At 47.5% G+C, this 14771-nt stretch overlaps 1 protein-coding gene across 1 annotated transcript in view; it reads left to right on the forward strand.

Annotated features, from left to right (window-relative positions):
* Positions 1-14771, forward strand: part of GARNL3 (GTPase activating Rap/RanGAP domain like 3) — a 226405-nt gene that overhangs the window by 35388 nt on the left and 176246 nt on the right. The window contains exon 2 of the mRNA XM_045288510.1: positions 5980-6150. Coding sequence (XP_045144445.1) covers positions 6008-6150 — 143 coding nt within the window. The 5' untranslated portion in view covers positions 5980-6007. The remainder of the gene's footprint in view (positions 1-5979; positions 6151-14771) is intronic.

The raw sequence follows: 14771 nt of genomic DNA on the forward strand, positions 1-14771 counted from the left end.
TTCATTCATTAAGCTGGAGAAGTTTTCCTCCAAGAATTCTCGCTATTGTTGCAGATGACTTCTTGGTTGTGTCTTCCTCCAGTAAGCCAATAATTCTAATGTTGTTCTGCTTCATAGCATCAGACATAGCTCTTAGGTTTTCTTCAGCTTCTCTGATGATCTTGTTAGATTTTTGTTCACGTTTGTTGAAGTCTACTTGGCTGGCCTCCAAGTCACTGATGCGGTTCTCTGCTTCCTGCAGTCGATTCTCGAGGTCTGTGTTTCTGCTATTGGTTTTTGTTATCTCCTCCCTCAGCGCCTGTATTTCCCTTTGGTGTATGGCCTTTATCTCCTTTATCATTTCATCCTTTTTTCTGTATGACTCCCAACAACATTCTGAAAATTTCTTTCTGTGGCAGTTCAATGTTTGCTTCTTCTATGTGTGTTGTTATGCTCAGGATATCTTCTGCCATTGCCATTTGTTTCTCCTGGTTTTTTTTTTGTTGAGGTGGTTGGGGCTGATGGCTGTTTGCATTGCATGGTTTTAGAGGAGCCAGGTGCCATTTTCCAGGGAGTCGAAGAGCACTGGCTTTCTCTGGGAGACTTGTATGAATGCTTCTTCTAATTCCCTACAGCTAAATATTACTATGGGATTAACCTACCCCTTTATCTTCCTGTGGCTTCCCTATCAGGGGAGTTCCCCAGAAGGCTAGTGGTTTGCCTGATTTGGTGTTGCAGAGGTTGGGCAGAGGTTCCTGCAACAGCTTAGAATGTTGAGTGTTGACCGAGCTGCCTTATGCCCCCAGATACACAGGCAGGAATTCCCCGGTGAGAAGTTGGGCAGAGTATCCCCTGGAGGGAAATTAGGGCTTTCCCTAGCCTCAGTCTAGCTACACAGGGTGGAGCTCACCTAGATGGGTGTGGTGGAGGCGTAAGTGCCCTAGGCTAAGGGGAGTGGTCTGGAGGTCAGCAGTGGAGTGTGAGAGAACAGGAAAGAGACAGAGGAGAAAGAAAAAAATTAAAAAGTAAGGCCGTTTAGACTGTGCGGGAATATAGGGGAGAGAGGGAAAGAAAAGCAACTATGTAGCTGAGTCCCACTCCCTGCCCGTGTAGCTGCAAGAGTTTAGTCCCTGCCCTGAGGCAGCAGTGGCAAGCCACAGGCCAAGAAAAAGCCCCTGCGCAGCCCTCAAAGACTAGGAGAACAGAGAGCAGAGATGTAAACAAAAGCTACAATGTAGCTGAACCTGGATCCCTGTCTGTGGAGCTGCAAGGGTCCAGTCCCTGCCCTGAAGCTGGCGAGGGCAAACTGTGGCTGTGCTGAGACCAAATCCCCCTACGGGCTCCAAATGGTCCCGGCTCTGGCAGAGACAGTGGTGGGGTCAAGGTCAAGCCCCAGCCGGCTTCCACTGAGGTAAGCCAAAAGCCCCCAATCCCTCAAAACCCCGTGGGTCTGTGCCTACTTATCTTTATGATGCTCCTCCTGTGTTCCAGTTGTGTTAAAGTTCCCTCTAAGCAACTCTCCTGGGCTGGATTCTTCGGAGTCCCTCTGGTATGTCATATTGCCATATCTTACACCATCCAATGTATTGGTTCCCCTACAATTCTTTTATTCGTTCCCCTCAAGTGGGGTTATACATTCATCATTTCTATCAGCCCCCTCTTTCCCCCCTGCCTTGCCTCTTCCTGTACCCTCAGGGAATCATTACTCCCATTACTATTTCTGAAGGGTTTACTGTATATACTCGTGGATAAGCTGAGTTTTTCAGCACATTTTTGTGGTAAAATTAGGTGCCTCGGCTGATATTTGGGTTGGATTATACTCGAGTATATGCGGTATCTATCCTGGATTTCATGCACAGACTGACCTTCAGTATACAAATAAACATACACAGGTCTCGCAAGAGTGACACTAAGACCGTAATAGTAAGGAGAGGAAATATTAAAGAAGTAGAGGATATTTCACTCTGGATATATCATCCCTTCTGTGTGGCCCCAGGGCCCTCCTTATGAGAAGGCCACGCCCACAAGGAGTCACCATCACCCTGTGACCTGATTAACAGGTAAACTCCACCCTACACTTTTATGTTTTTTCAGGTTGCATTAAATTATGTTACCACCACAGGATACTATAATTTGGAACCAACTTGAAGGCACCTGAGGACAACACCGTCTCATTACTCATGTTTCAGTTACTCAGTAGCCATACAGAGCTACCAAACCGGCCAGCTCAGCTTCCGTCAGGTCAAAGCTTCCCAGGAAAGTGCCTGAAAAGAAACCTTACTTAGCTTTGACAGTTCTTTATCAGTTCCTTTTGGGAAAATTTTCTTAGTATTTACTCCTCACTTACTGCTATGGTTCCTAAAACCAGGTCGCTATGCAAAAATCGATGTGCAAGAATGGATGATGGCCACACGAGATGGCAATCGGAGGACGACTACATTAGTACAGAACTACCAGATCAATCACATCATTACATAATTGTCAAATCACTGAGAGTCATGCCCGGCCAAGTTGACACATAACCTTAACCATTGCATTACTCCTGCCTCATACCTCAGCATTCATTACTGTGGGTCTACGTCGTTAATAGATTTTTACTTTTGTCATGACTGTGAAATGCTTGATAATAAAATGGAAAGTGAGGAATAAGTGTAAACTTTTTGCATGCAAGAGCTTTATAGCTTCAAAAACTCTGTTGATAGGCGGCACGGAGTTGGTTCCCACTCCCACAAGGCCCTGTGTACAACAGAACGAAACAGTGCCTGGTCCAGCACCGTCCTCACATCGAGCCCGTTGTTGCAGCCACTATGTCAAACCATCTCGTTAAAGGATCTTCCTCTTTGCTGCCCCTCTGCTCTCCCAAGGGGTGCCCTTCTCTAGGAACTGGTCTCTCCTAATAACATGTCCAACGTATGTGAGACAAAGTCTCCCATCTGCTTCTAAGGAGCATTCTGGCTGTACTTTTTCCAAGACAGATTTGTTTGTTCTTTTGGCAGTCCATGGTACTTTCAGTTTTCCTCACCAGCACCGTACTCCAAATGCATCGATTCTTCTTCTGTCTTCCTGATTCAATGTATAACTTTCATATGTATATGAAGCAAATGAAACTTCATGGCTTTGGTCAGATGGACTGTAGTCCTCAAAGTAACATCCTTGATTTCAACACTTTAGAGAGGTCTTATGCGGCAGATTTACCCAATGCATGGTGTCATTTGATCTCCTGACTGCTGCTTCCATGAATATTGATTGTGGATTCATGCAAGGTAAAATCCTTGACAACGCCAGTCTTTCATCCCTTTATGATATTATTTATTGTTCCCATTGTGAGGATTTTGCAGGGTCTTTGTTTGTTTTTTGGCATTGACTTGTAATCCACACTGAAGGCTGCAATCACTAATCTTCAGCAAGTGCTTCACATCCTTCTCGCTTTCGGCAAGCAAGGTTGTGTCATCTGCATATTGCAGGTTAATCCACCTTCCGCTACTCCTGATGCCACAGTCTTCTTCCTATAATCCAGCTCTGATTATTTGCTCAGCATACAGATTGAATAGGTATGGGAAGGATGTGAAACCCTGTTTCACATCTTTCTTGATTTTAAACCATGGAGCATTCCCTTGTTCTGTTTGCACAGCTGCCTCTCGATCCGTTTACAGGTTCTACATGAGCACAGCCAAGTGTTCCGGAATTCCCGTTCTTCTCAAGGCTACCCATGGTTTAGAATGGTCCAAGCAGTAGAATGCCTTTGCGTAGTCAATAAAACACAAGTAAGCATCTTTCTGCTGCTTTGAGCCAAGATCCTTCTGACATCAGCAGTGATATCCCTTGTTCCACCTCATCTTCTGAATCCAGCCTGAATTTCTGGCCACCCCCTGCTGCAATTGTTGTTGAATGATCTTCATCAGAAATTTTCTTACATGTGTTATTAATGATGTTGTTCTATAGTTTGCACATTCTGTTGGGCCACCTCTCTTTGGATTGAGTACAAACACGGATCTCTTCAAGTCAGTTGGCCAAGAAGCTGTCTTCCAAATTCCTTGGCATAGACAAGGGAATGCTTCCAGTGCTTCATCAGCTTGTTGAAACGTTTCAATGGGTATTCCATCAATCCCTAGAGTCTTGTTTTGGGCTAATGTCAAACCAAATAAGGAGAAAATATGTCCCTCATCCAGAAGGCAGCTGTGAACTCTGTGACACTGGATTTTAGAAGACTTAAGCTTCCTTTTCACTAAGGAAGGCCAATAGCATATCAAATTCTTGGGTTCTTGCCATTCGCCATATGTGGATGTCTTAAGCCATATGTGAAAGTCTTGTGCCAAGATACGTGGCTTAAAGCCAGCCTCACACTCACTCAATTCCAATTTATAGTGACCCTATATAAGCAGAGTAGAATTACCCCTCTGGGATCCTGAGACCTTTAACTCTTTACAAGGTAGACAGCCTCATCACCAAAGCTCACACGAATATGTACACGTCTGGATCAGATACGCACGCAGCATGGGACTTCTCAGGCCCAGGAAAGACGTGGACCTGAGTCATCAGTTATAAAAGAGGAATACTAGGGGGCCCTGGCAAGAGAGAAACTTCCAAAAGGGCAGGTGGAAGGTTAGGAGGTCTAGTGGCCCTTGAGCCCTTCCTGTACTCTGCATCCAGGGGTCCTCAAACTTTTTAAACAGGGGGCCAGTTCACTGTCCCTCAGACCCGTTGGAGGGCCGGACTATAGTTAAAAAAAAAACTATGAACAAATTCTTATGTACACTGCACATATGTTATTTTGAAGTAAAAAACAAAATGGGGCAAAAACACCCGGCGGGCCGGATAAATGTCCTCTGCGGGAGGATGCCTACGCCATTGTTGTAACTTAAAAAAAAAAGCCTCTCGTTTTGGGTCTGATTGGTACTCTGTAGCAGCTTGGGATTGGCCAGAGTCTGTCTGGCCCCAAATGGGGTGCCCAGCCATGCAGCCCTGTGGCAGAAGGTGCCATCAATGTGCCCCGCCCCTGTGCAGACTCCTCTCCTGGAAGCACGAGGCCTTACGACACTAGACTCCAGTGACCCGAGTGGCCCTTTTCACCAACATGTTGTCTCAGGCTGCTCGCACTTTTACTTTCCCTGCCCCAGTAATTGGATTGTGTGCACCTGTTTGTCCGTCAGCCACGGTAGAGGGGAGCGCAGAGCCCTGCTAATTGGCTCAGAAAGTGATTCAAATCGAAAGGAGCGGGAGCGCCTGAGCGGCCCTATCGCCGCAGCCCCTGCGCTTCCAGAGCCCCCTCACCCGCCTTCCCCTCCGCGGCCTTGGAGAAGGGCACAGGGGCGCTTTCAGCATTCATTTCTCAACTTGTCCCCACGAGTATGTCATTCGTTAATGCAACAAGAATGCAGGGCTTACATACTAAATGCCATTACTCTTGAAGGAGGGGCTTTGGTCCAATTTGCCTGCGCTGTTGTTGCCAATGTAAGTCCCTTTGATGGCCTTCGTTGGATGCTTTAATTAAACATCAGATGATAAATCAGGCATCGGACAATAAATCAGGCGCTCTTGGACTGCCACCACGAAGCCCTGTAATCCCACCACTGCTTAGCCTCCACAGGCATCCGACACATAAATTCCTCTTGCCCCACATAATGTTGCCTTTTGCTAGAAGAGTTTGTGATTGTTTAAATGCTCACTGGTCTACCTTTGATCTGAGACACCGCCCCCCTCCACTTGACAGTGTAGACAGTGTACAGGACTGGATGCATTTGCTGAGGGGCATGATAGGATTGAGCCGGGGGGCGAAGAGAGCGATGCCCTCCTCACACCTTGTGTGTCCAGGTGCCCTTTTCTGCAGGGCGGTCTTGATGTGGTCTGGTTGGGTGCCCGGGTCTTGGAGTACTTGGCGGCATGTCCTCCTCCTGATTTGTGATGATGGGGCCGGCCTCTGGGTAGGAGGGTCAGAGGAGGCCTTCTCTGTTCTCAGTTCCTTACCCCCCACCTCTGCCCCCCTGCCCCCCTCTGCTTCAGCTCAGCACTGCAGCCTCCAGACCCACCGATGGATCCGCTGACGCAAGAGTCCTGTGGGAATCAGATGACACAAACCCCGCTCTGGAAAGCCAAGTCATCTCTCTCGTTTGGCATCCAACCCCCTCAGACATGGCCAACCAAAGATCCTGAACTAGAGTCCCAGGTCAACCTGTAAGTAAGTAAAAGAAGCATTGTCTCAATATAAATTAAAAATTATATAAATTAAAATTCCGTAGTGCTCCAGGGGAAAACACGGTTTTACCTTCTTGGGGAGAATGAGGAGGGGGGCGGGAGCAAGTGTTGGAGGGGAGAGTCTGTTCTCTAGGAAGGGGTCCCTCCTTGTGTGCTTAGGTCCTTAGCAGTATTTATGGAGCAGCTGCTCTGGCCAGCCATTGTATCCAGGAGATTCAGTTCCTGTACTCAGGGGCTTATGATCATTATGCAAATAAGTGGTAGCAACATTGCAATAGGTGCTATGAACAGTATTTACAGAGTGTCTCTGATGTGCCAACAGCATAAGGGAGGTTTGAGAGCAAGACATTTTCTGAACCCTTGAGTATGAGATAATAGTTGGAAGGAAAATATGTGGATGTCACTGTATGTGTTAGTCTGGGTACTTTCGAGAAACAAATCCACAGAAACTCATGTATAAGAGAGAGTTTTATATAAAGGTTAAGTGCACATCAAGAAAACATCCCCACCCAGTGCTGCCCAAGCCCACAAGTCCAACATTAGCCCATTAGCCCATAAGTCCAACACCAATCCACAAAGCCCTCCTCCATCTCACAAAACACACGCAATGATGCCGACTGCAGGAGGAAAGCTGAGTCAGTGAACGTGTAAGCATCTCAGTGCTGGCAGGGGTCTCCACACAGGTGCTCCAACACCCAGGACTGAAGTCCATGTGGCTTCTTGGGGATGTCTTGCAGGAAGTGAGCCTTGCCAGCAGGGAACTGGCTGAGGCAGCTGCACCCTGGTCGCCCATCAGAAAGGAAGAGACCTGAGAACTCGAAAGGCGAGGCTCACAGAGCCATTTATCCCTCTGCCCTTCAACTACCCCCACGTGTGTTTACCGGCCAGGTTGGCACACTAAACTAACAACCTCACTGTACTACAGAAGACGTGCTGGTAACTAATACAGCAATAGACTAAGTCCCCTGGGGAATCTTCCTTTTGCTCCTGGATCCTCAGGCTTTGTGAGGCTCATAGTGGCTGCTGGATGAATGAGTAAGGGAGGGACTCACTACAAGAGGACTGCCAATTAGCGCTCCAGTGGAATTGGTTTCAGTAATATGATGGACTTGAGATGCTTCATCAGTGCAACATGACAAAGTTGGTAGCAGCTAACTGTGCCTAAGGCGAGGAGCCCTGGTGGCATGGTGGGTACATGCTGGAAACCACCAAGTAGCTCAGGGGTGGGGGGTGGGGGAGAGGAGTCTTTCTACCACTGTCAAGAGTTGCCATCTTGGAAACTCACAGTTCTATTCTGTCCTATAGGGTCGCCATGAATCAGAATGGGCTCAATAGCAATGTGTTTAGTTGGTTTCGTTTTGTTTTGGGGGTGGGGTGGGGAATCTAGTGTTTTTCTGAGGCTAATTCTTATCTGGGGCCATGGATCAGAACATGGAATAGGAAATTGATTCCCTTGGGACCTAAAAGCCAAATTAATCCCTCAGGCTCACCACTAGGAATTCTGACTCAGTAGATCTGGACGCAAGATCTTCAGGTACTTGTGCTCCAAGAATTCACAGCCAATCCAGGGAAACAGACAATAGCCGAATAAGCATGGTGCTTTCGAAAAGAAGCATGTATTCGTGTCACATGTGCTCACATAATTGTCATAGAATGGATCCCATCTTCTGGCAGTCCCTGTGCAGCAGAGTGGGGACTATGCTCCGCGGGGTTTTCAATGGCTTTTGGGGAAGTCATTTGCCAGGGAAGGAACACAGGGTTTAACATGCTCTGTTGCTGACAGAAAGGTTTGTGGTTTGAATCCACCAGCTGCTCTGGGAGACAGTTCTACTGTGTCCTCCAGGGTGGCTGTCAGTTGGAGCGGACCTGATGGCAGTGGGGTTTTGTGGTGTTGTGTGATTGCTAAGTTTTTCTTCTGAGGCACGTCGGGGTAGACTTGAACCTCCCACCATCTGGTTAGCAGTCAAGTTCATTTACCATTTGTCCCACTCGGGGACACCACAAAGAGCTCAGAAGTAAGTCAACTTCTGGGGTAACACTTGAACTCAGCCTTATAGGATGAACATAGGTTGGGTAAGTAAGGAAGAGAGCCTATAGGACACAGTAGAACTGCTTCTGTGGGTTTCGGAGGCTGTAAATCTTTATGGGAGTAGAAAGCTTCATCTTTGTCCCTATAGAGCTGCTAGAGGGTTTGAACGTCTGACCTTGCAGTTAGCAGCCTAACACATAACCCACTATGCCACCAGGGCTCCCGAAGGGGCAGGTTGGCTACCCGTAACAGAGGAAATTGCAGAACAAAGGCTGGAACCCATGGAGACGAGCCATCAGTGTCCATAGGCGGCAAACTAGTGGCTCTCAACTTGGGTTGCAAATCCTCAGGGCAACTTTAAACATGTCCAGAAGGCTGCATCACCACTACCACCACCACCAGAAGGGTTTTGAGGTCTAGGAAAGCACCAAGCCCCAGCAGTGTTCTTTTTTCCTCCAAGCAGTAGCTACACGTAGAACTCAATAGCACTGATTTTCCTCTTGAAGTTTTGCCATCATTCTCACTACCTTCTTATAAATGATCCCTCCGCCTTTAACATGAAGCGTGTGCTCCCGACGCGCTGGTATTTTTACAGAGCACCCCAGGTGGTTTCCACGTGCAGAAACCCTTGAGAAACAGCACTTTAAAAATGGTACCAAGACGGAATGAAAGGAATGATCAGGAATCATGAAGGGTCTGGTAGGCCCCTGACGCTTTCCTCGCGTCTGCGGCACAGCCTTGTTCGGGGCTGGGACTGACCCTAGAGGAGGCATTTTAACGGACTACTCCCGGGAGAAGCTATTCCAAAGATGGTGACTTACGGCCTCTCTCCCTTCAAAGAATGTCAGCCAGTAGGGGAGGGAGAAACATTTGCAAAGTTTTTCATTGCCTCCAAATTATCTGCTAATTCTTTTTCAACTCCATCCCTTCCTGCGATTAATTACACCCCACTGCAAGAAAGCTGGATTTCGTTACAAATCTATCCTTCAGACTTAGGTCCCCTGGGCTGTGAACTAGGTCAGCATTTGAAACCATCCGCCACGCCTCAGGAGGAAGACTGGGCAGTTAGTCTCAGACAGTCACGGGGCAGTTCCGCCTGTCCTGTAGTTGGCGCTGTGAGTCGGCATCGACACTCAGGGGTTTGGTTGCCTCCACGATGAGGTGCTGGCCCGCTCACCAGTCGGTGGGCAGTTTGAACCCCGGTCGGCCACCCTGCAGGGGACAGCTGTGGCAGTCTGCTTGTGTCAAGATTACAGCCTGGGAAACCCTTGGCAACAGTTCTACTCAGTCCTAACAATAACAGGCGGAATTAGCAATTGTTTCTTGGATCCTTGGCGGAGAGTTGTCATGTTCCAGCTGTTTATGGAATACTCTCCAAAGACTGTCGACAAGGCGGTTTACAAATACTAGGCAATTTATTTACGTCGTTAAACCTTCCTTTTCCTCCTAATGGCTTCCGAAAGTCATGAAAGACCTAGTTGGCTGCTGAGTGAGATGGCTTTAGCTTAACACGGTGCTAACGGATACACATGTGGGCTTTCTCATAGGAAAAACTCCCCCTGCCCTCATGTCTCCACGGAGGGACTTTGGCTCCAGTCCACGGAGGACAGAGATGGGATGGCGTCGTTTCTGTGTTCTCCCTCCCGCTCCTTTGGGAGCTGGCTGCTCACTGCACTGTTGACTTCACTCATCTGCCGTTTCCATCTGGGAAAACACACCTGTGTCTTCCAGAAGCAGGTGTGCAGGCCCATCATCGCTGGCCGCCTTGGTGGAGCTTGGTACTTAGGAGTCAGCTCTTCCCCGTGCAGCCAGGAAAGCGTCTGCCTCTCTCTGGAGCGGACGCTCCCCAGTGAGTCATTCCAACACGTACCCTTGGTAGTAGGATGCCTCCTTCCCTCAGGTAGGGGTGCTAGTGAGGATATTAATATTTCGCTGGCCATTTGTCTGGTGCAACGGGTTCCAAACACGGAGAAGAAAGGGGCGTGACCTAGGTTACACTCTCAAACTCCACCGACAGTCAGGCAAGTGAGAATTCGGAGCTAGATCTGGGTTAGGAGATTGCTTGCCTTTGTTTTTGTTTTTTAAATCCCCTTGCTCTTTCCTATGAAGTGCCTGGCATATGAAAGGTGCTTACGAAATGCTTGTTGAGTGCAAGCAAAGAGTAACGGAGCAGAGATGCAGTTAGGTGGCTTGTCGGACACTGAAGCTGTGAGCGAAAGTAGGGAAAGAAGGAGCGGAAATCTAGAAGACAGGGTGGGTCTTCGAAATAGCCTCAGATGCAAAATGACAGGGGCCAGGCCGCCACCGCAGCGTGGTTAGCAATGGCCACAGGTCAGAGGCAATTGACCTCGAGAGATTGTTCGATCAAATAAGGCATCTCTTCAATGTAATACGGTGCAGCCATGAAAAAGATGACATGGGGGAAAAAAGAGAAAAAGAAAGAGATGACATGGACACTCTTTTTGGTACTGATTTGAAAAGCTTAAACAAAAAAAAAGAATGAGTCAAATTGTATTCTAATATGCTACACTTGGTGTAAAATGAGGTGGCAGGTGGGGATGAAGAGAATATGTCTTCCTGAGTCTTTGTGGACCGATGCAGTGTCTCTGGGGGATACGAGGACACGATGGTGTCCTTGTGGGGAAAGGAAGGCGCCCTGGTGGTGCTGTCGGCAAGCATTGGACAACTCGTGCCCAGGTTGGTGGTTCAATCCCACCAGCTGCTCCTAAGGAACGCAACAAGGCTATCTGTTTCCATAAAGATTCACATCTTCAGATACCCTGTAGAAGGTCTCTGTGAGTCAGAATCCACTCCATGGAGAGTAAGTTGGGTTAGGGTTTGGGTTTGGATGGAGAAAGGTTTGCATTGGAAGGTTGGCAGTTCAAACCCACTCCGCGAACCTCTTCTAGAGCACAGTTCCACGCCACCGTCTGTGGAACCTGCATGAGTCACACTCAGTGCAACAAGAAGAGAGTCCGCTTTTGTTTCTGGTTCCTGTGTTGGAGGGCGCTGCCGACGGGGAGAGGAAGTATGAGGATGAGTGTAGCAGACTCCTCTGTGTGGGTCTGGAGCTCTGTGAGTAGTTTCTCATTACATATATATTTGTATGACTACATATGAACACAGAGCTTTGAAAAGCAACCTTGTAGAGGGAGCAGTAATGGGGCCTGGGTATTCTAGAAGGCTGAGGCCAAGGGCTGTGAATTTTGGAACTTGAGTGACTGGGAAAAGGGTGACCCTGCTAACGAGATGGGCGTGCCGGGCTGGGAGCAGATCTGATCTGGGGCACATTTTGTTCTAGGGGCTGGTGGTGTAGTGGTCACAAGTTGGGCTGTTAACCTCCAGATCAGCAGTTCAAAACCACCAGCCACTCCTTGGAAGAAAGACGAGGTAAAGAGTTACCGTCCCAGAAACCCCACAGAGGCAGTTCTTTACTGTCCTGTAGGGTCACTATAAGCCAGAATCAAATCACAGCCGTCAGACTTTTTGGGTGCGGGCATAAGGAGCTTTAGTGGTGTAGTGGGTTGTGCATTAGATTACTAATCACAAGGTCAGCAGTTCAAATCCACCAGCCTCTCCATGGGAGAAAGAGGAGGCTCTCTGCTTCAGTAAAGATTTATAGCCTTCAAAACCCAAGGGGGCAGTTCTACCCTCTATTATTGGGTCATCAGTCAACTCAATGGCAGTGCCTTTGAGTGGTGGAGGGCATTTATGGAAGTCTGGGTGTACAGTTGGGAAGAATGGAGTGGGGGGTTTAGTTTGGGGCATGTTTAACAAGAGGCAGTATGGTAGACAGTTTGGATCTTTACCATTCAAGAATGAGATGCTGCTGAAAACAGGATCCTGAACAGGAATTGTTTGTGTTGCTGCACTGTTGGATTGAACAACAGGATGGATGATGGTTTGGCTCTCTGCCAACATGCCCTGGCCCTTTTTTCAGGACCAGAAGCAGCGCATGCCCTACTCAGGGTTGAGCTCCAACCAGAACAAAGGGGCTGCTGCCACCCGAGACCGGTGCAGCCCTGGAATTTGTGCTGAATATCCCCTGGAGGAACTGTCGCTGAAAGCAATCATCTTTCCTCTCAGAGGTTATGCTGTCACGGAGAATGGCATTCCTTGGACTATTCAAGTCTTCCAACTTTTTGCATTTTTTATTCCTCAAGGGCCAGCAACCCATTTCTGGTGCTTAGTTCATCTCAAAGTACAGAACAGCACACCGTAAGGACGCACTATAAATAGTGATGGGGTAGCATCGCTCTTTCTAATTAGTGCTTTTAAGAGGCAAAATGAGATCATTTGGGTAGCTCTGCCTTAAATTTAACCTTAGCCAGCATTCATTTTTATGAATTCCATTTTAGCGTTGCATTAGAAGCAGGCTGGTTGTTTTCTTATAGTCTCCCTATAGCAATTAATGTTCATCGTTAAAATATGGTTGTCTCCTGTCAGTTACATATTGTACTGCTACCCTCCAGGTCAGTGGTTCAAACCCACCAGCGGCTTTGCAAGAGAAAGACGGAGGCAGTTGCTCCCATAAATATTTAGAGTCTCAGAAACCCTCGCTATAAAGTATCACTGTGAGTCAGCATCCATTAAATGGCAATAGGTTTGGTTTGGGGTTCTTTTTTATTTCCATAAATTTATTCTCTTGCTTTCTTTATGAAATACCCACCTTCTCTCTTCACCCTCCTTTGCCCTCGGTTTCTCGGTCTCCTTTCTTCATGGGAGCCTATCTCAAAATCTGAGCAGCTTAGTGAAGGAAGCCTTTGAGAAAAGCTTTCAAGTATATACCTTGACCCTAGTGACACAGAGTGAGCTGCTCTCCTCGAAGAAAAAGTGAACGCAGATTAGAATGGAGGCTCTAACTGGGGCGGAAGAATCACTTCGTCGTATGGGGTTCCCCCACTCCTGGGTTTCCTCAAGGCAAAATGCACGTCCGTTCAACAAGCCTTCTGCTATTTGAAATGAAGACATATTGATTTGGGCTATATATGAATATATATGTGTCTATTATATGTGTATATAAGTCCCTGTGTGTATATATATGTATAATATCTATATCTGGGATCCCTGGGTAGGGCCAACAGTAGCACTCTTGCCTAAAACTAAAAGGTGAGAAGTTCAAATTCACCCAAAGGTGCCCAAGAAGAAAGGCCCAGTGATCCACTTTCCAAAAAAAAAACAATTATGAAATGCCAACTAAGTCCACATGGAAGAAGCACCCCAGCCTGGTGACCCAAGGATTGTAAGTAATAAAATCCAAATCCGAAAGAGGGCTTGTGAACGCCAGGTTTGCAGAAGGCTGTGGCTGGCAGAGGGAGAAAGGTGGGGCTTTCAACTACCATAAAGAGCTACAGTCTCAGAAACTGACAAGGGCAGTTCTACCCTGCCCTATAGGGTTGCTATGAGTCAGCATCAACTCAATGGCGGTGAATGAATGAATAAATGAATGAATGTGGATGACCGTGTAAGCCCCAAATCCATTTCCAGGGTCCTCACATGAATTCAGCCTCTGGTGAATCCCCACCAGCGTAGTGGAGGGATGTGAACAGCTTTGCTAGCAGACAGAGAGCACCGTAAAGGCGGTCATGGCAGGTGCAGTCAGGTGAAAATGCAATGCCTTATCATTTGATCTCCCTTTTGACGCATTTTAAAGTTGCTTCAGTTTTTAATGTTTTCTGCTTTCTTTTTGATTGATGGTTCTCTATGTTTTGTCTACTCATGGTTGTTGCTTAGCTGTCTGTTTCATGATTGTATTTTGTATGATTTTCTGTATGTGAAACCCAGGATAGGTAGGTCTATAGAGCCAGTAACTGGATTGATAATCGCCCAGGGGTCATGGCAGGAGAGCGCTGTGGGAAATAGGGAGCTAACAACGAGGACGAGGATAAAATGTTCTGAAATCGATTGTGGTGATGATTGCACCAATTTTAATATGATTGAATGATTAAATTATGTCAATAAAACCTTTTTCAAAAAGCAGCCATTGAAAACCCTATGGAGCATAGCCCTGATGCACATGCACTCACCGTGAGTCAGAATCAACTCTAGCACCTGCTCGATATTTGCTTTGTGCTCCTAAAGTGAGACTGTACCCAATTCTAGCTTTCTTTCTACAAGAGAACTTTTTTTTCTGTGTGCTACTGATGCTCAGGAACTCATCTTCCCAGGGAGACGTGGAGGCCCATTTGTTCAAATGCTTCCTGTGCTCAAACCAGACACCATGCTAAGTGCTCGTCTGCACTTTTTTCCATCGAGTGCTACAGCCCTCTGAGGCAAACACCATGGTTCTCGATACTTATTGGAGCCATTCAGTCCTCCAGCTCCATGAACAGTTGTAGGAGCTGAGGTCAAGATTGGGCACTGAGGGAGTCGCGGGCTGTTGTTAAGTGTGCCGTCGACTCGCAGCGGCCCTGTGTATAACAGTGTGCAACCCTCCCCCGCACCGCGATTGTCCTGGTTGAGTCAGTGTTGCCACCCCTGGATCCGCCCTGGTCCTTGAGGGTCCTCTTCCCTGCCTGCGACCTTCCCCGCACCAAGGATGACGTCCTTTTCCATCCTCACTTTTTTTTTT

The sequence above is a fragment of the Echinops telfairi genome, unplaced genomic scaffold (assembly GCF_000313985.2).
Source record: "Echinops telfairi isolate 266 unplaced genomic scaffold, ASM31398v2 ScPeMD7_22;HRSCAF=79, whole genome shotgun sequence".
NCBI lineage: Eukaryota > Metazoa > Chordata > Mammalia > Afrosoricida > Tenrecidae > Echinops > Echinops telfairi.